This window comes from Chinchilla lanigera, unplaced genomic scaffold (assembly GCF_000276665.1).
Source record: "Chinchilla lanigera isolate Chin_1 unplaced genomic scaffold, ChiLan1.0 scaffold00027, whole genome shotgun sequence".
Taxonomy (NCBI): domain Eukaryota; kingdom Metazoa; phylum Chordata; class Mammalia; order Rodentia; family Chinchillidae; genus Chinchilla; species Chinchilla lanigera.
Genome location: NW_004955428.1, coordinates 4,513,253 through 4,540,433, shown reverse-complemented (window position 1 = coordinate 4,540,433; position 27,181 = coordinate 4,513,253). Strand labels below are relative to the sequence as shown.

Genomic DNA, 27,181 nt, shown 5'->3' with positions numbered 1-27,181 from the left:
AAAAGAAGAAGCAAAAAATAAAAATAAAAATATATATATATGATTAAGATAAGCCATACTGCTAAATTTCTCTTAGTTCATTGAAAAGAAAGGTTTGTGCTAATACTGTTTGGACAATTAAATGCCAGTATCTTATGCTCTCAGTAACTAATTTAAAGGTAACAATATGCAGTGTATGAACCATTGTTGTGGCTGAGGATTTAGTTCAGTGGCACAGTACCTGCCTGGCAAGTGCAAGATTGTGAGTTCGATTCCTGGTACGGGGCGGGGGGCGGGGGGGGAACCATTGTTACCCTCCTATTATCTTCAGAAATTTTTTTTCCTCCTTAAAAAAAAAAAAATCTATCTTCTCTATCTCTAAATTCAAGCACAAAAGCCCAATGCTTAAAAAACAAAGGTTCGGCTATGCATGGTGGCATGGCCTCTAGTTCAGCTGCTAGGAGACAGGCAGGAGGATCACTTGAGCCCAGGAGTTTGTGAGACCAGCTGGGCAACTAGCTCAGAAAGGCTCAATTTATTTTCTCGGGAGCATTTCTAAATAGTGTGCTGGAAAAATTAATAGTGCATTTCTTGGAAGCAAAAAGGTTCTATGGTCAAATTAATGTTTAAGACACTGCATACTACCTTCTCTTGAAGACCACAAACACATTAGTATATTAAAGGCTCTGGAAATAAAAAGGTTCTATTAAAAACTAACCTAGCCGGGTGTGGTGGTGCACACATATAATCCCAGCACTTTCGAGGCTTAGGCAAGGAGGATCACCCTAAGTTCGAGGCCAGTCTGGGCTATACAGTGAGTTCAAGGCCATCCTGAATTTCACAGCAAGACCCTGTCTCAAAAACCAACGAACAAACATACCTAACCTATTGGTGGCACACACCTGTAATCCCAGAGCTTGGGAGACTGAGGCAGGAGGATTGCCATGAGTTCCAGGGCAGTCAAGGCTACATATTGAGCTCAAGGCCAGTCTGAACTACATAGGAAGACCCTGCCTCAAAACAAAAAAAGGGTGGGTTTTTTGTTGTTTTATTAATTTTTAAATGGCAATTCACTAATGGCTTTTTTTTGAGAGAGAGACAGGGTATCCCTATGCAGTCCAAGCTGGATCTGAACTCACTTTGCAGCCCAGGGTACCCTCAAACTCCTAACAACCCTCCTGCCTCAGCCTCCCAAGTGCTGGGATTACAGATAAGCAATTAGTTTCCTGATTTAAGGCATATCACATCCTGGTTCTCAAATGGGTCCTCCTTTTCATGGTCTTTCCATCTTTTTTTCTTTTTGTTTTTGGTAACATGCAACTAGCCAAAAACTTCAGTAGGTAGTGAGTGAGTAAGGTCATTTATATGTGTGCCTTTTGTTTTTTAACATATACGGCAGGACTAGTTCTGCCATCTAATCTCTCCTTTTTTTTTAATTTTTATTTTTTATTATTTTAAAGAGTAAAAGAAGGATAACTTAGTAATAGGGGAGCTTACCGAATTACAGACAAAGTGGTAGAAAATTATCAATGGTGGTTGTTTTACATACTGTTATCTACAAGATAGTTTCTCAGGAAAACAAATAGACAAATAATAGTGAGTTATAGACAAAAGTGGTAGGTTACTACCAATGGTTGCTGTACTATACTTTGGTATCTTCAAAGTGGTTTCTAAAGAAAATAAATAGAGCTATACATGAGTGACCAATTGAATATTGACTATTCTCAATGGTTGTTATGGGAAACACATAGTAATAAACAATACATCCATTTACGAAATAGCATAGGAATAATACAAACATTACAGAGTTATGGACGGATTAGTAGGAAAGTATCAATGGCTGCTGTAATACATGGTGGTATCTTCAAAGTGGTCTGACCTCTCCTTTCTCACCGCATGTATTACATGGGGGAAAGGCACTCTGCCTTAGGGGGTGGGGACTGAAGCTAGTGCCTCCAGCATGGTAAGCAGGCACCTACAGCTGAGCTGCACTCCAACTCAGGGCACTCAGTCGTAGTCCTGTCTCTCTCACAGAACTAAGCACGTGGTAGCAAAGTCAAATGTTTAATGAATAAAAGAAAATATCATTATTTCTAACAGTTTTATTTTTTGCCTTACATTTTTTTTTCCCTTTAAAATGCAAAGAGAGAGCTGAGAGTGTAGCTCAGGGGTAGAACACTTGCCTTGCATGAATGAGACCCTAGGTTTGATCCCCAGCACTAAAAAAGAAAAAAAGAAATAAAATTAAACTGCATGTAATTTCAATGTACCTACTATGGTCTACCTTGTAGCCCAGCCTTAGGTTCAAAATAAATACACAGAAAATGTAAAGAGCAAGCTAGGGAAGAAAGTACAACAGTTAGATGGTTTCACCATTGATCTGCATGGGAAACAATGCGTTGTACTACGCATATTCTCCTGGTGGTGGCACTATGTGGGGCTCCTCCACTTCATGGCTGGGATCAGAAGAGCAGAAAGGGGAATGCTCTTTATCCACTAGGGAGTTTACGCCAGTCAAAAGTCTACTGGTGTTCTCAGTATTTTAGAACAGAAGATACAGGCAAGAAGGGTAAGTATGAAAAATGGAGAAAAATAAATAACCTTGCTAACATAACCAAGTACATAAAAGGCTCGTAAATTAGAAAAATGATTAGACAAATGCACAGGAGATCTCTCATCTTCCTTTTTTTCTAGTACTGTTAAAAGCTCACTTTCTGGCACCTTTAAGGTTTAAATACAAACTCCTTTCTGGCTGGGGATGCGGCTCAGTGGTACAGCACTTTCCTAGCTCTGACTTCCATCCCGGGCACCACAGTAACATAAAATAAACAGTATAAATGTGTTGCAACACATTAAAATTTCAATTTTTTCTCTTTGAAATTAGTTAATATTAGTCATAAATCTGTAACACGTTACTTTCTATGTTGCTTAACGGGAACAGAGATGCTAGGAAGGAATCCACTTTCTCTGACATTTATAATATGCTATACCTTTCTTCTTTTTCACTGGCTCGTGGCTCTCTGGTGACGCAGGACTAGGAGAGGTAGCCATGGGCTCCGGCTCTTCAGTTGACACCTCCACTACAGTTTCAGTAATGACGTCCGGCCTCATGGCAGCGTGGATAAATTCTGGAGTTGATACACAAGGAGGGACAAACACTTCCACTATAAAAAAAAGTTGAAAAATTAAAATCTCCCATCCCAATCAATATTCCTCCTATGGACAGTTTAATAGCTAGAAGCACTTACTAAGAATTATTCAAAGAATTAAAACTTAATACCAAAGACATCAATTTGCTGAATAGTCAATGTGATCTGAAGTATACAAGAAAATAAACAAATTAAATCATCTGGAAGGTTACACGTGGTCACCTCCACAGTTTTAAAGAACTTTTGAGTTCTTTTCATAGTTAGGGAAACATTTGAAAATAACAGTAAAATAGTTCTGTAATAACTATTACTTTCCTTCCAGAATTTCTTGTTTTTGGGAGGGGTCGTGCTGTGGATTGAAGACCCAAAGGCCTCATGTGCTAGGCAAGAGCTCTACCACTGAGCTACACCTCAGCACTTTTTATTTTGAGACACGGTCAGAGCTGCCAAGGCTGGCCTCAAATCTGCAATATTTTTTGAAGCGAGGTTTTATATTCATTAGTGGTATGAAAAGAAAAGAAACATGCTCTGCTGGGCCAGTGAGCACCAGTTAAATGTAGGAAAAGGAGTACACTCTACAGAGTGAGAGCAGGCCACTGTAAAAGAGAGCACAGTGGCCAAATCTGCAGTATTTCTGTTTCAGCCTCCAGAGGCGCTGAGATTACAGGCAAGTGCCACCACACCCGGCTGAGTATCACCTTTCAATACTTAACGTCTTATTTAATGGAACTGCTCTACATCGCAGCTCATTAAAACAGCACACACAGACTGCTATCCTGTATTCCGGCTTCACTCCAATATACACCGATATTCAGGATATGACATTTCCATTTCAAATTAGAGCTAGTTAATACAGTCTATTGTGGATTAATACATGAATCCATAATGCTGTAACTTTCCTCTCATCTTCCTAAATAACCATGAAACTCCTACGCCAATGAAAACATATGGCTGTCTTAGCATTTATCATGAACTTCCGTAAATGGATCAATCAAGTCGAATTACTATCTGTACATTAAATTACAATTATGACTAAGTGAAATTGGGAGAAAATTAATATCAAAGTCTAAAAGGAAAAAACAGACCATAGGAAAACAGCAACTCTCAGCTGACAGGACTGTGAAGCAAGTGGCGTGACCTGCCTCCTTCTTTCTACCACACATATTCCTTGCAATCACTGCCTGTTCACCACTGGATAAAGAAAGGATCCAAAGCAGCCCCTACAGGCCGTACTCCTAAAGACCAGAGGCTGCAGTTTACCCAGAATTAAAGAAACAGGCATAATAAGTATTCCTTAAGATTTGTATGCTATGTGGGTATTTTCTATACTTACTTAAATAAAGTGACCTGTGGACTTAAAAAAAAAGATCACTTACTACCGACATATCTTCATGTATAACAGACCTGTGAGAGCTCCAACAATACCCTTGCATTAAAAAAAGAAGTCTCAGGCCAGGGATAAAGTTCAGAGGTGCAGCACCTGCCTGGCAAGCGCGAGGTCCTGGGTTTGATGCCTGGTACCCACAAAAAAATAAAACTGAGGGATGTAAATACCTTTGGGAGAACAACAAAATACAATCAGACAAATACTACTAATACAGTAATATTAAGTGTTAAAAAAAGTGACATCTCCATTCTAATACAAAGCAACAGACACGTTTAGTATAAAAAGGAACAGTCCACATACCAGGACTTCTCGAATCCCTCAAGCAGGTAGGAGACTCCATATGAAGCAGGGCTTCAGCAGCTTCAATTGTCTTATCAGTACAGTGTGCATTACTGCTGTGAACTGATGCTTCCACTAGGGGAAAGAAAATACTCAATTAAAAAATGAACTAATGAAACGATAACCATTGATAATTTCCTACCATTTTGTCTGTAATTTGCTAAGTCCCCCCATTATTATGTTATCCTTCTTTTATTCTTTAAAATAAAAAAAAAAGAAATGTAAAAAATGAACTAATGACATTACTTAACATAAATACATTTTAAGAAATAAATTTCCACGCGACAACTACATAAATCACTGATACATCAGTCTCTATCAATTATGAAAATTTTAAAATAAAAATAAGCCAGTATCTACATTTTATAAAATATTGATTTAAAAGAAACCAATGAGATTGATTAGAAATTAATGAGAATTTTCCAGATCTTCTCCAAATGAAAACAGAGGCCTCACTTTTTTTTTTTTAAAGACAAGACTGTCGGGGCTGGGGATTTAGTTCAGCGGCACAGGGCCTTCCTCGCAAGCGCAAGGTCGTGAGTTCGATTCCAGATACCAGAAAAAAAAAAAAACAAAACAAAAAAAGACAAAGCTGTCACTATGCAGCCCAGGCCAGCCTCAAACTGGACATACTCTGCTTCAGCCTCCCAAGGGCTGGGATTACAGGCATGCGCCACCATGCGCCAGTGAAGAAGACCCTTGAAACCTGCACTCGCCATCAAAACTAACGAGGGTGGGGCTGGGGATTTAGCTCAGCGGCACAGCATCTCCCTGGCAAGCACAAGGTCATGAGTTCAATTCCCGATACTGGAAACCCCCCCCCCCAAAAAAAAACCTAGAGTGTGTGTCTGAAAACCCCCCCCCCAAAAAAAACCTAGAGTGTGTGTCTGAAGATTAACAATCACTGTGAGGTCAACTGTGTATTTTAATACACAACCTGCAACAAAACAGGAATAATATGACACCAAGAAGAATCAGTCAGAAACATTCCTTTCTTATTTAATTTAATAAGGTAGTTCGATCCTTTTTTTGGTCTTTTTGAGACAGGGTCTCGCTATGCAATTCAGGCTGGCCTCGAACTCGCCACAGTCCTCCTCCCGAGTGCTGGGATTACAGGTGTGCATCACCATGCCCCACATTAAGATTCTCAGAAACTACACCATAGGAGCAAGAAAGTAATCTCTACGCAAGGCTACCTGCAAACAGACAAGAAGAACCTACACTTGCTTTAGGCGCCACCACTCAGCAACTTGCTTCATCATAACCTTATTCTTTTCTTCAAAACCTCCCTGGAGATTGCAAGCTTTTACCAAAGAAATTTTTTAGTTTATTTTCCTTTTGTCTCCATGAAGCCTTTTCTAATTCCACCAGCCTTTTGTATCTCTTGTCTACAAGTCCTTTATGCTTTGCTATTAAGTTACCTGTGCAAAAAGTAAAGTGTTGACACACTGGTTTGGGCTTTCCAGTCCAGCAGTTGGGTTCTAGTTTGCCACTCAGGCAAACAACTTAATCTCTTAAGCCTCAGTTTCCTCTTTCCCACAACAGGGCTACTACCTACCTCAAACAGAGTTAAATGAAATGATTCCCATAAGAAATCAGCAGTAACTTCTGTTCCCACATTTTAAAAAATGCAATGGTGATTTCTTGTTGCTCCTGTAAGCTTCTATGCTCTTCAAGGTCAAGGGGGCTACCTTAACCCACTACAGTTCCTCATACACTTTCCACATAGCACATAAAAGTGTTTCTTTTATGTGAATTAAGGTCAAGCCACTGACCTTGTAAGAAAACTGGAATGTTAGGAACAAACTTACTATCTTAACAATATACTGATTACACCTTGATTTTTTTTTTTTTTTTTTTTGGTTTTTTCCAGTACCGGGAATCGAACTCTGGACCTTGTGCTTGCCAGGCAGGCGCTGAGCCGCTGAGCTAAATCCCCAGCCCAACACATTCAGATTTTAAATACTGAATAATTTACTGGGTAAGAAACTGTGAAACACTAATACGTTTCTAACTTGATTTTTCTCCAGATATCCCTTCAAGAAACTAAAAGTAAACGTTTATACAAATTTCATAAAATCAAATTACAAATTCACAAGCTCCACATACTTGAGATATGAATCTTTTAAAACTGTTTTCAGGACTTGTAATTGGGAAAAATCCATTTGGCCTTAAAAATTCACCAAATGCTATAACGTCTCAGCCTTAAACACCAGTCATTTGGAGAATGTTTGTTTAAAAAATCCAGGGATTGTTTTACCACCTGTTGCACATCATCCACACTCTCAACCAAGGTACTAGGTCTCTCCAGTTGCTCTTTCCATTTATGGCAATCTGCTCAAAGCTAAATGGTTCCAGAGAGGCAGCCAAACCTCTAAGTAAATCTATCTTTAGGTGACCCTGCTTACTCTTATCTGCAGCTTCCCTGAAGCAAAGGATTCAATTGGCCTTTCTAGCTCAACTTTATTATGCTACGTATGAAATAAGTATTTTTTTCAAAGTGCCTCCCTACAATCCTCACATAGACTAATGAACCTAGGAAAGCAAAATTGCAGGTTTTTAAAATTTAACCTAGGAACCACTATCTTTAAAGTCAGCTTGATGTTGCAATTTAGCTGCTGTCTTAGGTGCTATTAATAAACCATCCTGGGTAAACTAATTCCTTATGTAATTGTATTAAGATACTACAGTATTAAAGTCAGAGCTTCAAGTGTTTAATAATTAAACGTAAGTAGAATTTTACCAGATTTTAACATGTTGAGGTTATACGCAAGATGCAGTTTGCCTAAGGGTTACATATTATGCACCCGACATTCTGAGGTAGTCTGAGGTACATTTTCACAACTATGAACTTCATGTTACAAAGTTTGTTATATCAGTAGAATTTCCTCCACCATCCCTTGTACTGGGGACTGAACCCAGGACCTATGCATGCTAGAAAAGCCCTCTACAGCTGAGTATGTCCAAGCCCTTTATTTATTTGTTCGTCTCTTTTTAAGACAGGGTCTGAAGCTTGTGATCTTCCTGCCTCAGTCTCCCAAGTAGCTAGGACTACAAACTAGACTTACAGGTGTAGACCAGTATGTACAGCTTGATTTCTACCTTTATTGATAACTGGGACTTTTACTTCTTGCCGTTTTTATTTTCATCTACCAACTTGAATACTGCTACACAAAAAGAAAATCTAAAAGCCTACTCTTTGCAAATCAGTTTACAGTAATATAACATTTCCAATATATTACCCATATTACAAAAATGATCACTATATCTTTTTTTTTTTTTTTTTTTTTTTGTTATTTTTCCGGTACCAGGAATCAAACTCACAACCTTGCGCTTGCCAGGCAGGCACTGTGCCGCTGAGCTAGATCCCCAGCCCCTACTGTATCTCTTTATATGTTTGTTGACATAAGTGAAAAATCTTTTGATTTTATTTTATATTTGGAGACAGGGTTTCATTATGTAGCCCAGGCTGGCCTCAAACTTACAATCGTCCTGCCTCAGCCTTCTGAGTGCTGGGACTATAGGCATGTACCACCACGCCCAGCCAACAAGACATTTTTGCTAACAGCAATTTAAGATACACCTCTCCTAGTCAAGTTTCTGCTATTTAAAAATGTTTTCAATACTATTTTTTCAGATCAATAACTCAATTAAGTTGACACGGCTCAATTCAAAAAGTATAAACATGAATTTAACAGTGTTGTGCAATCTAAGTAAGCAAACTAAAAGCAACAGCTAAAAATAACGTTCCTTATCTCTTATTTAAAATCTGATTGGCTAGTATTGTCTCTAAGCCTATATATGAAAATTATAAGAGGAAAAAATAAGCATTTCATAAAAGTAGAAATAGTGAAGTTCAAATAATTGGAAAGGTATCATTTTCTAGTAGTTGATATTTCCGGTCAATTCTCCTTGAAGAAATAAATACCATCAAACATATTACAAAAATTACTTTAACCACAGTGCTTGTTTGTGCCTTCCTTCACTATTGGAAAAAATATTCTTGTTCCACTTCTTTCTAATCAACTGGTGTTTGTATGGTAGAGTATTCCAGACTCACTCAACAGCTGTTAGAAAATACCAAACTTGGTAATTAAGTCTGACAAGAGGCATACCTCTCAGCTTTGCATGAGAGAATGCTGGCAATGGATGCAGTACATAACAATGTTCTCAGAGTCAAGAATAAAATTTAGTAGCAATTTAATTTGAGAGCAATGGGGAAAAAATGAGAAAACACTTCATCAAGTGATAGTTCCCTACAACCAAAACCATAGACTAGTATCACAAGGTCATCCTTCACTCTACTACTATACCAATTTACCAAGGCTTATCTCCTAATGCCCCCAGACTTTAACACAAATGAATTCAATAAACAGGAAGAAGGTAAAAGTCTGGGATATTCCACCTTTATCTTGTTTCCCTTGACTTGCCAATCATATAGTGCCCACTGCAATGTGTAAAAGGGAAAAAGAAAAGGAAAAAAACCAAAAAACAAAAAGCAAAACCCTACCGTTATTTTCTAAACCAGAGCTGTCCAATAAAATAAGTCATAAAGAATTTTTTTTTCAGTTCTGAGGATTGAAGCCAGGGCCTTTACACTGAACTAAGCGATATTCCCCACCCCTTTTCGTTTCTTAACTTTTAATTTTTATTAGTACATGTTTGCAGTACATGATGATTACACTCTGCAGGGGACTGGTGCACCTAACGCATCTCAGTGCTTTATCCTCCTTCTCTTGCACCCACCTTTTAATGTTTTCCTTTGCCAGCATCAGATTTACTTATTTATAAGTCTTTATCAAGTTCCCTATCCATTTTTAAATTCTGAGACTGGGTCTTGCTAAATTGCCCAGACTGGGCTGGAACTTGCAATCCTCTTGCACCAGCCTCTCATGAATGATTACACCTGACTGAAACCACATGTAATTTAAAACTTTTCAGTAACCACATTTTTAAAAGTACAAAGAAGGCTACATGAATATCCTTCATTTAACCCAGTATGTCCAAAATATTGCCATTTTAACATGTACTCAGTATAAAGAGGTTTACAATTCAATTCCTAAGCCACATTTCAAGGACTCAACAGCCACCTGTGGCTAGTAACTACCACACTGAAGCATGACCTACAACACTGTACTGCAACTATTCTTTTTTTATTTTTGGATGGAGGACTCTTTTACACTCAAATTACTGAGGACCTCAAGGAGATTCTGATGTTATTTATTAAAATTATTTACTAATTTATTTAAAATACTTATTACTTATAGACACTATTTTTATGAAAAATAACTTTAGAACAAAAAAATCTGAGTGAGTAGCTCTTCTTTTCTTTTTTAACATTTTTGCAATTGAGCGGGCAGGGGGTGGGTAATGCAGTGCTAAGGATCAAAGCCAGGGCCTTGCACATGCTAAGCAGGCACCCTACCCCTAAGCAACATCCCCAAGTCCTGCAAATCTTTTTAAAAGCACTGGATTTAATAGAAAGCAGATGGATTTATCCATCTCCTTCTTCAATGGATCTGTCTGAATATCACAACAGCCTGTAGAAAACTTCATTGTACACTTGTGAAAGACAAATAATATCAATACATTATGAAAACAGTTTGTCTTCCCAGATCTGATATGCGTGGGACTCCCAGAGTGACCAGATTAGTTTGGTCTGTAATTGAGAAACACAGCTATAACTTGTCATCAAACATTAATAACAACTAAATTCTAGGCTGTGTTTCTGTTTTAGCTCCTAAGCATAAACCTTAGTATACAGATGAAAAACTATGGCTCTATTTCTGTAGGTAAAACAATGTATGTCCACTTAAATGGAGAGGATTACTGAGAAAGGTTGTCTTTTTTTTGCTTTGTTTTTTTGTTTTTCTTCCGGTACCAGGAATCGAACTCACGACCTTGCGCTTGCCAGGCAGGCGCTGTGCCACTGAGCTAAATCCCCAGCCCCTGAGAAAGGTTTTCCTAAGTACTTCTTTGCATCTTTTTAAACATTTAAGTTATAAATTATGCAAATTGTTTTAAATAATGTCCAGAATACTTTGTTCCCTGCCAATTGTATCAACCAAATTTGTTACTAAAGGAAATCATTTTATGCTGAATTAACACTATTGACATTTTACACACTAGTATTACTCTGGTATGCGTTTATTTATTTACTTATTTATTTATTTAGGAGACAACGTCCACTATGTAGGTGCAGGCTGGCCTTGAACTCATGACAATCCTCCTGCTTCAGCCTCCTCCGGGCTGCAATTACACGTGTGCCCACCCCGACTGGTTAAATTCCTTCTTATGTAAATTTTAGTATTAATGCTGCAATAAATTCTGAAAATAATTTTTTCAATAGTTTGGAAAACAATGTTTTCCAGTAATAGGGACAGAACCAGAGGTTTCCTGCATGTTCTACCACTAATTACACTCCCAGAGTACAAATAAAATTTTAAATGACAAAAATTCCCTTCTTCTACCTTTATTTCAACACATGCTTCCAATCTTTTCACATTCTGCTCAATATTTTTTTTTTTCCAATTTGATGATCTTTTCAAGGTTAATATAGGCTGAGTATCCCAAACCTGAAAATCTGGTATTTGAAACATTTATTAGCACTTTAGATAACAAATGCTCAAAGTCTATTAGCTATTCCAATTTACACTGAGATAAAATATTTCAATTTCAAATTTCACAATGAACTCTGACAAAATACAAGGCTTTGGGATAAGGGTTCATGAGAATGTCTTGGTTCCATTCCAGAATGGACTTAATAACTTCCCTTAATAACTACATTGTACAGCAAAAGTTCTGGTGACCTCTTCTCAAAGTAAGAAAAATTACAAAGTCAAGGAATGCATACTTGGGAGTGAAAAGGCAGATTATAAACAAAATCTTCCACAAAATCCAGACTATATACACATCTTACATGAAAGTATTAGCAAGGTAACAATGTTGAGCATTTGTTTTTCCTACATGAAGCTGTATCTACATCTATTAGAACTGACCTGAAATTATTAAATAAGATAGGTCCCAGACTTCCTTAACAGCTACGCGTAGCCTTAAGTTCCAATGAAGCACACATTTACATTTTCAAAGACTCAATTACTAACCTTAAAGATATATTCACTCACATGATGTAATATTTTTTAAAACTCAAAAAATGACAAGCCTTAACTTTCTATTAAATGTCTCTGAGCCACTTGTAATTTTAGAGCTTTGAAAGTTCTTAGAGAACATCTATCTAGTCAACCCCGTTAATAGAAAATGAAGTCAGAAAGAGGTTAAGTCACTAGTATGCACTAGTTCTAGTCATAGCCAGATACAGATCCTCCAGACGCAAGGGTCAAGACTCCTTCTCATACAACATGTTCCCAATGAAGGTTTTTATAAAGTATGTCAAGTCTTGACTATAAAAATGTTTTGCATCTTAAAATAAGTGATTTATAATAAATATGCTCATTTAATCTTTTATGCAAAGTCCTCTGACAACATAAATATTAACAGCTAAAGGAGTACCCACAAACGATACTGAAGTTCTAAGGGGGAGTGGATAAAAGCAGTACAGTATATCCTCTAGTACCTTAACATGTAACAATGGTAGTGATAATACTAGATTATCACCTCTGTAAGTCTTCACAAATACCATTCATCCTAATCAACCAATCATCACAATCACTATAACTATTTTTACATTTGTATATTATATAAATTTTCATCTGTCTCCTCAAACTAAAATCTTTGTTAAGAACTGTCTTCACGAACTGGATGGTTTCCCTTAAGGAGACAAGAGGTATCATGTGTCCAGTTTATAAACACAAAGTTTTAAAACATTACTCTCCTAATGCCACTGTAAACTGGCAGTCATAACACCTTCCAACCATGAATCTTAATTTTCTAGGCCATCTTTCCTCTTCACCTTTTAACTCACTGAATAAACCTTGGGGAAATCAGCAAACCTGTCTCAATTTTCTTTTTAAAATACAGCCTATGTAAGGGAGCTGCAGATTACACGAACATGATGGAGGAAAAAGAATCAGAAAATACTCATATGCAAACATATTCTTTATAGAACATTATGATCAAAAACGAATCTTTAATTGTAAGGTATGTACATAGAGTATTAAAGCAGCTGAATTGGGCTGGCAAACGGCATTTAGCTTTTTAAGAATCTCTTATCCAGGCTGAGGGGGCAACTCTGGTACAGCACTTGTCTACCCGGCTAGAGGCTCTGGGCTCAGATCCCCAGTGCCACAAAACAAAAATAATCAAAAACAAAAAACCCTTATCAAAAGAAAACTAAACTTGTACTTTCAAACCAAAGACTGTCATATTACCCACTCCAAGCAGAGTATCTACAGGTCATATTCAGTCTCTCTGATAATTCCAAAAGTTCACGAAAAAAATACCTTCCACTGACATAGTTAAGTCCTGTCTCTATAGGATTTTTTAAAGTTCTGACTGCAGGAGCTATTCTAAGTCTCTCAAAAGTTTTAACCACTGCACACAAGATGTCTTGAAATGTACACATACACACAAATATCACTGACCCAAGAACTCTCAGTACTAATAATATAAACCCAGAATTTTACACTAATTCATATCAATTAATGCACTGAATATACACAAAAGAACCAAACTATCACTGTTTCTGCCTTTCATTCACTAAAACAACTGTCAAAAAATGTGTTTTAATTTCTCAGTATGCTGCTTTTTCTTTGGGACATTTGAAACATGTAATATTACACTACATAGAATAAAAGGCTGCTCGCCATATGTTATACAATACATATGGTTATATCCAGATTTTACTTAAACTTAAAAGTTCTTCTGTTAAATTTAGAGATACAAAACATGTGTTCATGATTTTGCCCTAGTCGAACTGAATCAGTCTCGCCAACTAAACTAACTTCAAGACCCCCACCTAAAAACAACGGATGGGAAAGAGCGGAACATCTACAGCATTACTGTCAGGTAACTAATTCTTATTTTCCAATTCCCATCAATGCGACATGAAAGGAAACCCGGAGAACGGAATACGTGTATTTATTACAGTCAGCGAACAGGATTCAAGCAGTGTTCCAAGGATCCAGGGCCCTCACTGCGCTGTCTGCTATTAGTAAAGCTGCTTTTTCTATGTAACTTAAGTCCGTGCCCTTCCGCTGCAGCAGTGGCGCTGCACATCCCCCACCCCTGCGGCCACTTCCGTGTTTACACTCCTCTTCCCTCCAATTCCATGCGTACAATGTCAGCTTCACTCCCGCCCAATCTTCATTGGCCCAGCGCGGGCCCATGGTCCCGCCCCCAGAAATCAACGTTCTTATTTGGAACATCTCCGAGAGCAGATTGGAACCGCGCGCCTGTCAATCCCGCGCGTTCTGTCCTCTCCTAGGCGCTTCCGCTGTGGTGGGAGGTTTGGGGGAGGGGAAAGGGGGCAATTCCGTGCTGAGACTTCCCTGGGGCCGAGACGCCCTCCCGCCCGCCCCACTCCTTCACATTCACCCACTGTTTACAAAAAACACTTGCTTTTCTCTGCGCCCCACGCTCCAGGTCAGGGGTACGAAATACACTCGGTGTCCTTCGCATTCTCCCCCTTGAACAACACCCACGAGGGAAGGGGCATAAATCTAGTTTTCCACAGCCCCGTTCTGCGCGAGGGAGGCGGGCCGGGAGAGGCGCCGTGCCGGGCGCTCGGCACTCCCGAGTGACCCTTCCCGGGACCGTTACTCCGGAGGCGGCGTGCGGCGGGGCCGGGGAGGGAGGGTCCGCGCGGGTTTTGGCGGGTATGGGCCGCCGGACATCGCCCGGGGCCGCCTCGTCCATGCGGAAGTCGCGGGCCGGTGGGCGCCGCGAGTCCCCGGAGGAGCCCGCCGCCCGCGGCCGCGGCCAGAAGCGGCCTCTCCGGCCAGACAGCGTGGCAGGCGCCGCCGAGAGACAACAGCCCCGGTCACTTCCTGGTTCCTCGGCAACTGGGGTGAAGCGCGCAACTCGTCCGTCCCGAGTCCCCAACTTAACCGCGGCTCTGCGCCCGGCAGCCGCTGCCAGCGCTCCGCCCGGCGGCCGCGCCGCGCCCCGCGAGCCCACCCTGAAGCGACAGCGCCGGATCCGAGGCAGGTTACTCTCCAAGGTGATCACTTCCTGATTCGTCGCCTCCATTACTTCATTCACTCCCCCCTCTCCCGGCCGCCCGGTGCCTGAGGTGGACACGCACCCCTGCACTGACCGCTCGGGGGAGGCACCCCGCCTTCGGTGCACCCCCTCTCCCGCTGCGCCGATGCACGGGAGAAAAGTTGCCCTGTCCTTACCGGCCCGGATGAGCAGATCCAGCTGGTTCGTGGGTCCCTCATGCAGAGACGTCGCCATGTTTATCCCGGGGCTGGAGCTGCTGCTGCTTCACATTGACTTCCACCGTGAGCAGCGGCGGCGGGGGCGGAGGCGGAACCCGCGGCCGGGGACACGCGCCGTGCGGCGACACACACTCACGCACTCGCACACACTCCGACGCCCGGATCCTTGCGCGTCCTCCGACAGGAAGCCGCGGCCGGCCCGCCTCCCGCCGCCGGGCTGAGAAACCCCACCACCTAACGGCAGGGGCGGCGGCGGCCCGGCTGGCGGCGCGATCCTTCCGCCCCGCGCCCAGACAGGAAGTCCCGGCGCCGTGCGCCGAGCGCGGCCGCACGGACACCTGAGGCTGGGGAGGCCGGCCGCCGGGACCGCCTCGGCAGGAAGGGGCGCGATTCACGCTCTGCGGAAGCGAGGTCTGCGACTGTCCCCCTCTGGAAAAAGGCCATTAATCACATTTCCTCCCCAGAAGCGATCTAATACCTGTTCTCGCCGCTGCAAATAAAGGTGGCTTTCTAACTTGTTTTGGCCTTTTCAGAGCTTATGCAACACGTAATCAATTTACCTGGAAGAACAGCACTTTAAAATAGGAAAGCAAAAAGTCGTACCTAGAGAATTACTTGGAAAGTAAGGAGATTCCAACGCTTTGCGAGACCGACCGCGTCCGTTCTTACAGAAGTAGTAAGCACACTAAACAGGTATACAGTATTTGGTAAACCTCAGAACTCACCAGTCCCGAAGAGATTAGATTAAAGCCCTGTTTGCTAATCATGAAATTCATGTACATTTCACTTCTATTCAGTGCATTTGGAAAATGAATCTATTCATTTTATGTCACCTACTTCCAAAGAAATCTTTTTGCTAGGAACTAACCTTATAGCAAATATACTACCTATTAAAATACAACTGAAGAGGTACATTGCCAGTTGCGACTATAAATTTATTGCAAACAGGAAATCAAGCCAGTGATATGACAATGGAGACCTCATTAAAACAAGAGAATGCCTTTTTAAAAAAATTGTACTGGGGACTGAACCAGGGCCTCAGATGCTGGGCAAGCCCTCTACCATTGAGCTACATCGCTAGCGTGCCTCCCTTTTTCCTTGAGGATTGAACTCAAGGCCTTTGCACTGAGCTACACCCACAACCCTTTTTCCATGTGTTATTTTGAGACAGGGTCCCGATAAATTGCTAAATTGCCCAGCTTGGGCTCAAATTTGTAATCCCCTTGTCTCAGCTTCCCAGCGTGCTGGTATTACAAGCATGCACCATCACACCTGATTAGCATTTCTTAATTTAAAAAAAATTGAAACAAAATGCTATCCTAAAGTTCTTTGTCACATTTACATTAAACAATGCTTCCCACAAAAATGTGTTCAGTATTTGCTAAATAAACACAGATTTGGCAGATACGCATTTAGCAAATTGACATAAATTTTATGATCTGAATTAACTGTTCTTATAATCTAGAGAAAAATGCTTTCAGTGGTAATATAAATAAATATAGTATCATTTTATAAAAGTTGACCAAAGTCAGAACAGCTCAAAATGGAGTTGTAAAACTCGTAACTATTTTTTTCATTTCCCCTAATATTCATCTATTCTCTTGGTCCTTTCCCCGCACCCTTCTACCACTGCCCAGATCGCTCTCTTGGACTGAGTAAACCTACCATGTATGGGATAAGCAGAACTAAAAACTGGAAGCTTTTACTTTTTATTGCTAATCAATTTAAAGTAAAGATGATCCACTGACAGGACTTCATTACATAGTTCAGACTGGCCTGGAACTCACTATGTAGCCTAGGCTGGCCTTGAACTCACATGGATCCACCTGGCTCAGCCTCCCGAGTGCTGGCCCAGTTTAAGCAGCATCTTTAACAGTTTCCACATGGAGGATAAGGAACAGTAAGGGTAAGTGTTGGCTTTAGGCATGTTATTGAAATTGATAACCTATCTGAATTTCCATTCTTACCAGTTTTTCATATATTCTATATAAAAGGGAAAACAGCAATATAAGCCAAAGGTTGATTTTTGTAGAAGTGGTAAATCAGTGCCGCTCAAGAAGAAAAAAATCACCTTCTGTGTGGGAAGAATGAGTGTGAAGCCTGATGCAAACTTTTACCATAGTATCTGTTTAAGATAGATCTTAGGAAGTGCATTTTGAGTGTGTGTGTGTGTGTGTGTGTGTGTGTGTGTTACATTCTGTACATCTGTATACACACATATCTTTCCACATTCATCTTATATCCCCCGGTATTTAATGCAGTTCTTGCTTGCTTTCAAAAGCCACTAATACTTTTAAGAGATCAACATTACTATCCTGGGAATACAAGAAGGGGTAAGCTGCTATTAGAATGTATTTTTGTACAAATTTCCAGGAAAACAAATGTTATCAAGATGCTAAAAGAAGTTTGTACTTTTCTGACACAGGAATTTCACTTCTGAGGCCTAGCCTGAAGAAATAGGGAGGATATTCAGTGGGTCCTTCTATTAAAAAACCAAAACCAAACAGGAGCTGCTGTGGCATGCACCAGTACTCCCAGCTACCGGGGAGGCCAAGGAAGAAGCACTGCTTGAGCTGAGCCCTGAAATTCATGACTAGCCTGGGTAACACAGTGGTGCTGATGGCTAAACCAGGGCCTCCTCACACATGCTAAGCAAGTGTGCTACAGTCCCCACTATTTTTAACAACATGAATAAGTACTAAAAATATAAATGCAGCAGGATTTAAATATGTATACATTTGTCTATACAGTAAGACTCAACCCATATAGTATATATGATACACATGTATGTTATACATATATATACAGTATATGGTATACATATATATACAGTATATATGATATATGTTTGTTATACATATACATACAGTATATATACCTTTGTGTTATACATATATACAGTATATATGATATATGTGTATGTACACATGCACCAATCTGCATTTTTGTCAGGACTTCAAGACTGAGTAAGTGGTGGCACCTCCCTGTCATCCCAACACTGATGAGGCTGAGACAGAAGGATTGCTGTGACTGTGAGGCCAGCCTGGTCTGCAGAATGAGTTCAAGGCTAGCCTAAACTACATGGCAAGACTTTGTCTCAAAAAATAATAATAAATTTTTTAAAGTAAGTAATTATAAGCAGACTTTGAAGCTGTAATGGTAGACATATTATAGAAAATATTCTGTATATCAAAGTTACTGATATGTCTTGAGGGGTAAATAACAGTCTCTATGCTAAATCTTTATCCTCATTTTTTTACTCCTTCCTTGCCACTTGCCTGAAACAGATATTGCTGTTATGCTCATTTTATGCGAAGATTTGAGGTTCCTTGTGTAAGATCATAGAGTTACAGAAGAGCCAGGTCAGAATCTGAACCCAAGCACTCTGACCCCAGTGTTTGAGCCCAGCACCCCCCAGGAAAGTAGCAGACCCGTTCATCTGCTATCATGAACTCAATATTTGCAGATTTTTCTCATCCACGGATTTTTTAATATTTCTCCCTTCAACAAATAATGCTAAGTTCCTCCTCTCCTCCCCCTTAAGTGCAGGATGGACTTAAGTTTCTCACTTCTATCAAAAGAATAAAGTTGAAGTGACCAGGTCAGTAGCACTTGGAGGAAGCCAAATGCCATGTACAGAAAGCAAGAAACAATGAGATCCTACCAATGACCATGTCACTAAGCTACCTAGGAAACACCAGTGGCGGCCAGCCTATGGCACGCATGCCACAAACAGGCACACAGGGCCCTCTGTCGGCTTGGAGCAAAGTCACCCCAGCACCTCCCCGGAAACCGAGCATTGGGTAACAGCACACAAAAGGGACCACGTGGATGCTCAGAGAGAAATAGCAGCAACTCAGTAACTGTCTGACCTTTCACACGGCCCATCAGTGCACTTCCAAGGCTATGTATGTATGTGTATATGTATTTGTTTGGCCCAACTGTGGTTTTAGCAGAAATCCTCACAAGGTAGGAAATACACTTGGATGCTTCTTTCAGCACAGGCCGAAAGGTGGTGATCAGTAGACCACTGCCCCCTTGGGCAATGCACCAGTGGACAGCAAATTCAAGAGGAAACCTCCTGAGGATCACTGCCAGAAACTGTTGATTCAGGAAAATCCAATTCTTTAGTGTTAATAGTGTTAGCTATTTTGCTATAGGGATAGATTTGTGTTTGGCACTTCAATTTTTTTTAAATTTTGTGTTTTTGTGGACTCCCAAGTCTTGAACACCAAAAAATGACAAGCAAAAAATAGCAAAACTGGAAACATAGTGACAGATCATTCCCAGAGACCTGGACAGTCATTTGGTGTAACTGAACACAATGGGAACAGTTATATATCTTTTTTTGGTTTGTTGTTTTTGTTTTTTTCCTGGTAGCGGGAATCAAACTCACAACCTTGCACTTGCCAGGCAGGTGCTGTGCCGCTGAGCTAAATCCCCAGCCCCTCTTCTTTTTTTTTGTTTTAGTTATAGATCTTGTGTAGTGAAAGTGTTGTGTCCCACATTGTCACACGGCACTCTGACATCAACCACAAAAGTGGTGCCAAACTTGGTGACACTGAAAGGGGAGTTTTGTGAAGGGATATTGAGGAAATATCATTTCTAGTATCTTAGTTTTTCCAACTACCTTTCTAAAACAAATCATCCTAGAGCTGCCAGCTTTCAAATTGGTGCATAAGACCCTCTTGATAAGGATTTTACCAAAATGGCCACATTGGTTTTCCTAAACTAAAAGTACTGGTACTTTGTGATAAATAAGTGGGTTTTAGATTTTGGGCACTCAGTCTCTAAAAGGTTTGCCACCACTGAAATAAGCCCTCTGGCCCTAAGCAAGCCATGAGAGGACTTAAGGTCTGATTATCTGCTCTCCGGTACTGAGGACTGAACCCAGGGCTTCATGCGTTCTAGCAAGCACTCTATCACTAAGCTACATCCCTGGCCCTTTTTTAAGCTTACTTTGAGACAGGGCTTTTGCCAAGTTGCCCAGGCTTGTGATCCTGTTTTCTTAGCCTCCTGAATACCTGGGACTACAGGCTTGGGCCACCATACCTGGCTTCTACTCACAGCCTTCTTCTTAGGCAGGCAGTATTTTTGGGACAAGGTCTTACTATACATTATAGGCCAGTCTTGAACTCACTGAGTAGTCCAAGGTGTCCTTGAACTCATGTTTCTCCTGCATCAGCCTCTCAAGTCCTGGATATCTGTGAATTTTTTATTGTATTACTGATTTGTTTAAATTAGGTCTTATAAAATATTAGTAAAATGAAAACCCTTGTACGCTTAGCCACATACGCATTCATTTATTTAACAAGTAAGTATGTGGTGCTTACTTTGAGTAAGTTTCTACTGTAGTAAGTTTCTACTATTACTGGTAGCACTAAATGATGTAACCAAAACATAACAAGCCTTTTCAGTTCACACAGAAGTCCTCATCAGGAGTGAAAGTCCTAAGCCGGGCATGGTGGTGCACGCCTGTAATCCCAGCACTTGGGAGGCTGAGGCAGGAGGATCATTGTGAATTTGAGATCAGCTGGAGCTACAAAGTGAGCTCAAGGCCAGCCTCAACTGCAAAGCGGGACCCTGTCTCAAAAATACTTAAAAAAAAAAAAAGGAATGAAAGTCCTAGAGACAAATTGCTTATAAATGAAATTAAAGATGGTAATGGTGAATATATGCTACACTCTGGAATACCACCATAGAAAATTATTTATATATACATTAACCACGTATGCATTCAAGGGTTAGGGTTAAGGGCACAAACGGGGGGGGGGGGTATTTACCCCTGGGTACTGAACCCCAGGTCTGTCACACTTAGCTACATCCCCAGCTGTTTTTATTTTGAGACAGGGTCTTGCTACATTGCTGAACTGACAAACTGGGATTAAATTTATGAACCTCTTGCCTCAGCTTCCCAGAGTGCTGGGATTATAGGTATAGGTTACAACACCAATCCTGGATTTTTTTTTTTTTTTTTTTTTTTGAGAAAGGGTCTTGCTATGTAGTTCAGGCTGGCCTCACATGACGATCCTCCTGCCTCAACCTCCCAAGTGCTGGGATTACAAGCATGTGTCACCACACTCAGCACCCAGCTTGAATTTTTAATGAGGATTTACAACAGCAAGATTTTGCTAGTGAAGTTTATGTTTTTTTCTGGAAGGACATGGGTATTTTAAGATTCTCAAACAGAACCGTAACTTCTTCCAGTTACTTTTAAGTTACCTTGCCAATGCATAACACCATTCATTTTAGGGCATGAACCATTAATATGCTATAATGAGTAAGGGTCCAGTATGTACCATTTTTGATACATACTTACGTATAATCTGACTTTGATTCATGTTTTCTACTCTGACAAGTTTCTCCAGAATCTCCTTCGGTTTGTGGATTCTTCTCAATGGCCTGTATCTAGATGCACCCCAACCAAGCCTCATGCGCTCATCAGTGGAGCTTTTTGGAGGTGACTGGAGCTAGGGTGTGTGAATATGGATTAAGGGTATGATAACTAAACTAGCCCACTGATTATCATAGTTCTGAGTGTGGATAATGAGAAGATCCATCCTGGGTATGAGTTGTAGCCTGGATGGGATAAAAGGGAAAGGAAAGCTCACCGCTAGCTGCTTCCTGCCTGCCCTGCCATGGACTTTTTCTCATCTGCCATGCACTTTTGCCACTCTGCCTTGGAGCCAGCTGGCTATGGGCTGAAACCTCAACCAACTCTGAGCTGAAATAAACCTTTTTTCCTTTAACTTTGGGTGTCAGGTACTTTGTCTCAGCAATCAGAAAAGTAACCAAGACATTCTCTTTATAATTTATACTCTGGAAAACATTCCTTCAAATTATTAGCAGCCACACTTAAAAGTAATTATTGCAGCTAGTCTTTCCTAAAAGGTGTTAGTCAAACAACTGTTTTAAGTAGCATATATTAAGCACTCCTAAGTGCATGACTCTCTGCAAAGTGAGTCAAAATACTTAATGCACTCTCCTCTCTCCATGTGTGTATGTATGTATGTGTACATGTGTGTGTTTATTTTTCTTCCAGTGCTAGGGATTAAACACAGCCAGGACCTTGGGCATGTTAGGCAACCACTCTATCACTGAGTCATACTCCCAGCCTGTGGTTTGTATATTTTAAATACATTTGTGACAAGTGATTTCAAATGTTTAAGTCCTACATTATCATTGAAGAATGTTAGTACAGTGAATACACTGAAAAAAATTTGTAATTCCTGTAAAACTTTACAAGGGCTAATATATGATTTTTGTTTAGCATGTTTAAAATTATAAGGAAACTTTCAACTGAAATGTTTTAGACCTTAAGTCAAAACTCACTTTATTAGCCAGGCATTGTGGCACATGCCTGTAATCCTAGGAGGCTAAGGGAGGATGACTGCCCAGCTTGGGCTACATAGCAACACCTTGTCTCAAAAAACAAACAGGGGCTGGGGATTTAGCTCGGCGGCACAGTGCCTGCCTAGCAAATGCGAGGTCATGAGTTCGATTCCTGGTACTGGAAAAAAAACAAAAAACAAACAAACAAAAAAACTCATTTTATTTAATCCCAAAAGAAATAGCTGAATTAATTTTTTCCCTTCTTTCGATATAGCTTCTGTATCCTATCCACTAAAAACTTCTTCAAAGGTCAACAGTGAGCTTCTGATTGCCAAGTTCAGGGATTTATTCTCAGTCTTAATCTGACTCTGTATCTAAAAATGATATTCACACCTCTTACTGAAATCCTTCCTTCATTTGACTTTCATGGTAGTAAACTGGCTTTGTTTTACCTATTTGTTTCTTTTCAGTTTTCTTCACCCACTTCTACATCACCTTTAGGTGCATCTTTTCACTCACAATGTGATTTCTTAGCCACCTTCTTTCTTCAGAACAGTGGCACCACCTACAGCTTTCAACGTTATTTCTAAACTAATTTCTAAACTAATTCAAAACTCTGCATATCTACTCTCAACTTTGAAGTGATAGGTCTCAGTTTCTAACTGTACGGTAGACATTTCTATATCATCTTCGAAACCCACTGGTAACCCACTACTATGTACGCCCCCTTTCCCCTCCCCACTTCAGGAAATCGAACAATTTTTGAGGGATATTTGAAACACATAGGAAATGACCAAAAATAATGTTACAGACAGCCACATTCTCTTCTTCCCAGAACCTACAAATGTTAACATTTTCTCATTTATTTAAGGGTGTGGTCACTCCCCTAGAAATAATATACCACAGATGAAAAGAACATCAGCTGTGAATACTATCCCCAGTCTCCATCCACCACTCCACCTCTGCATAGAACCACTCTCATGAACTTATTGTGTTATTTTCTGTAATCTCTTTGCACTTTAACGTGTGTGTACGTGTGTGTCCCTGAATGATATACAGTACTATTTTACATACTTTGAGTATGGCATTACACTAGGTATGCTATTCTAAAATGTACTTCTTGGGGCTGGGGATTTAGCTCAGTGGCAAAGCGCCTGCCTGGCAAGCGCAAGGTCGTGAGTTTGGTTCCCGGTACTGGAGAAAAACAAAAATAAATCAATAAAAAAAAATAAAATAAAATGTACTTCTTTCATTCAAGGTCTACATTCTATCCATGTTGATATAAATAAATGCAGCATATGCTTTAAAAATTCTACCAAGTATTCCAGTACATTGGGTTTACCCCTTTTTATTCACATTTCTACTGGTAGGCAAAAAATTTGTTCCCATTGTTTGTTTATAAACACTGCTACAAAAAGTTTATGTTTTCTTAACCATGTGTGCTAGAATCTCTCCACCATATAATTCTACAAGTAGAAATTCTAGGTCATAAAATAAGTGCATTTTTAATTTTATATTATTCTCTTCAAAGTGGCTATGCAAGTGCAGCAGTATACTCAGTCCCCATTTTTCTCAATTTTTGTCAATATAAAACAGAATCAGACTTCTAATATTTCAGCCTGTTGGTGTCAAGGAATTTTTCACTGTTGTACTAATTTGCACGTACTTAGTTAAGTATTGAGGATAAACCCTTTTTTCATTTATTATTTGCCATTAACATTTCACTTATGAATTGATTTCATGTCCCAAGCCATTGTTTTACAGCATGTTTTGTCTTTTTTTTTTCCCCAGTACCAGGAATCGAACTCACGACCTTGCACTTGCCAGGCAGGCGCTGTGCCACTGAGCTAAATCCCCAGCCCCAGCATGTTTTGTCTTTACTGATCTGTATAATGCTAACATACTCTAGTTAACAGTTCAGACATGTTACAAATATCTTCTTTTTGAGGCAGGGTCTCATTCTGTAGTTCAGACTAGCCTAGAACTCATTATGTAGCCCAGACTAGCCTCAAACTCACCACAATCCTCCTGCCTCAGCCTCCCATGTGCTGGGATTATAGGTATACACCACCACGTCTGGCTTAGATGTCTACAGTATCTTTTAATGCTATAAAAACTTCAAGTTTTGATGCCAAATTAATACTTATATTTCCTTATAGCATGTATTAATAACCTTAGAGATAAAAAGGAATTGTAGAAGAATTGAGAAATATTTCTAGTGGTGACACAGGCCTATAATTTCAGCACTGGAGAGGCTGAGGCAGGAGGATTGCTGTGAGGCCAGGGCCAGCCTGCACTACACAATGAGTTCAAGCACAGCCTGAACTATATAGCAAGTCTCAAAAACAACAAGAAGTATTTCTAAATAGAAATGAATGAACAATAAAAATTCACACTGTCAACGAATGATGCAACTAAAACAATACTTAGCAGGTAGCAAGTAAAAGGCTTAACAGTAAACAAGTTGCTGGGCACAGCAGCACACACGTGTCATCCAGGAAGCTGAGGTGGGAAAATCTGGAGGAGGAGGCTAGTCTGGGCGATATAGCAAGACCCCATCTCAGTCAATCAGTCAGTCAATCAACAAGCTAAACAATTCATAATGATGGAAAAGGCAACCAAGGAAATCCAAAAGATAAAAAGAAAATGATGAGCAGGAAAAATTAAACAGGAAACAATTTCATAAAAACAAAAGATTTACAGAGTTCAAAGATGATGTTGAAAAGATTAACAGCCAGACCTCAGCACAGATTATCATAAAAGAGAATACACACTGCACAGAAAAGGTACTGAATACAGAACAAAAGGGGGAAATAACCACATACAAAATAGAGCAAAAAATAACTAGTTTTATGAACAATTATACGCTAATACAACTGACACAAGGGTAAAATGTGTAACTTCTTAGAAAATATGAAAGTACCCACAGGAACACATAAATACACAGAACTGAATAGAATAATTATCAGTAAAGAAATAAAAATGTAGCTGGGTGTGGTGGCACACACCAGTAATCCCAGCACTTAGGAGGCTGAGGCAGGAGGACTGCTGCAAGTTTGAGGCCAACTTGGACTACATACATTCAAAGCCAGCCTGAACTACATAGGGAGACCCTGTTTCAAAGAAAACAACCAAACAAACAAGCAAAAATAAGCAGAAAGAAAAGAAAATACAATCCAAAACCTGCCCTCCACAAAAAATCCCAGGCTTAAATAGATTTTTAGGGCAATTCTAACAATTTTTTTTTTTTTTTTTTTTTTTTTTTGAGACAGGGTCTAGTCTCGATATATAGTTCAGACTGGCCTTAAACTCACTATGTAGTCCAGGCTGGCCTCAAACTCACACTAATCCTCCTGCCTCAGCCTCCCAAGTGCTGGGATTACACGCATGGGATTACATGCCCGACTTCTACTATAAATCTTTATCTAGAAAAGGTCTGTCATATTCCACCAAAAACAAGTCCTTCTGGAGTTCTGACTGGAACCATACTGAAACTATAGGTTAACTGGGGGCAAAAGTAACAGTTTACCATGTCCACTTTCTGTACGTGTTTGTGGACTAAAAATGAAACAAATCAATGAAACCAGGTAGTGTGGTGGCACACACCTGTAGTCCCATCACTCAAGAGGCTGAGGCAGGAGGGTCACTGTGTGTTCAAGGCCAGCCTGGAATGCATAGTGAGACTCTGTTTTAAAACACCAAAAAAAAGGTTGTAATAAAAAACTTTTTAGAAATCAATGATTTTGGTCAGTTTTAGTTTCCTACTCCCTCTTTAACAAATTATGTATCTCTTCATTTGTTTATATTCTGCAATAAAATAATTTGTATTATAAGTTATTAGCATCACTCCTAAGTAGCTAATGTACTGTCTGGTTGTTATTTTATTATGAACAGGATCTTTTACTTCATTTTCTTATTAATTAATACTCTTATATACAGACAGCAAGCCTGATAAACGTTTTGTGTGATGAACCCTCTTAGCAATGTTAATAGTCTATCTGCGCAGTCTTCTGGAATTTAAGTGATAATTAAACCATCTTTAACATTTATGTTTTTCTGATCTTTATGCTTTTCATTTCTTTTCCCTGTTGGAGTGTGTTGGCTAGGACCTCCAGTAGTACTCCAACAGCTGACACCATTTTTCTCCAGAAAGTTTGATATTTGTCATAGATTTTTTTTTTTAATGTACTGTATAACCCTTATCAGGTTTCAATCTGTGAGTCTAACTTCAGTTGATGCTGTTTTAAAAAATGTTTTAGGGACCTGCTGAGATTGGTTACATGGATTTTCTCCATTTGTCTAGCTAGCCACATGGTAGCTACACTTACAGAATTACCAACATGTAGTCATCTGTGCCTTCCTACTATGCCTTTGGTTATTATGTTTTTGTTTTTTTTTTATTTTGAGGGGGTACCAGGGATCGAACTCACGACCTCGCACTTGCCAGGCAGGTGCTCTCCTGCTGAGCTACATCCCCGGCCCTCATTATGTATTTTTAAATCAACACTGGCTTTCACCTGCTATTTTTTTACTTTTTTTACATTTGTTCCTACAATCATTGATGAATTTAGCCAGAAATTTTCTACTTTCCTACTGGAATAGTTTTAAAGATTGTGTACTATACTAGTTTCATAAAATGGGTTAGAAAGCTTTCCCTC

The 27,181-nt window shown here is 39.9% G+C and overlaps 1 protein-coding gene across 13 annotated transcripts in view; it reads right to left on the bottom strand.

Annotated features, from left to right (window-relative positions):
• Positions 1-27,181, bottom strand: part of Elf2 (E74-like factor 2 (ets domain transcription factor)) — a 91,822-nt gene that overhangs the window by 10,350 nt on the left and 54,291 nt on the right. For 6 of the 13 annotated variants that reach the window (XM_013515283.1, XM_013515284.1, XM_013515281.1 and 3 more), the window contains 3 exons: positions 4,816-4,929; positions 2,970-3,143; positions 2,163-2,198 (listed from right to left, as the gene is read on the bottom strand). In XM_013515283.1, coding sequence (XP_013370737.1) covers positions 2,163-2,198; positions 2,970-3,143; positions 4,816-4,929 — 324 coding nt within the window. Of the gene's footprint in view, positions 1-2,162; positions 2,199-2,969; positions 3,144-4,815; positions 4,930-15,149; positions 15,680-27,181 lie in introns of those variants that run through there. The other 7 variants (XM_005386701.2, XM_013515286.1, XM_013515280.1 and 4 more) reach the window with 7 other exon arrangements.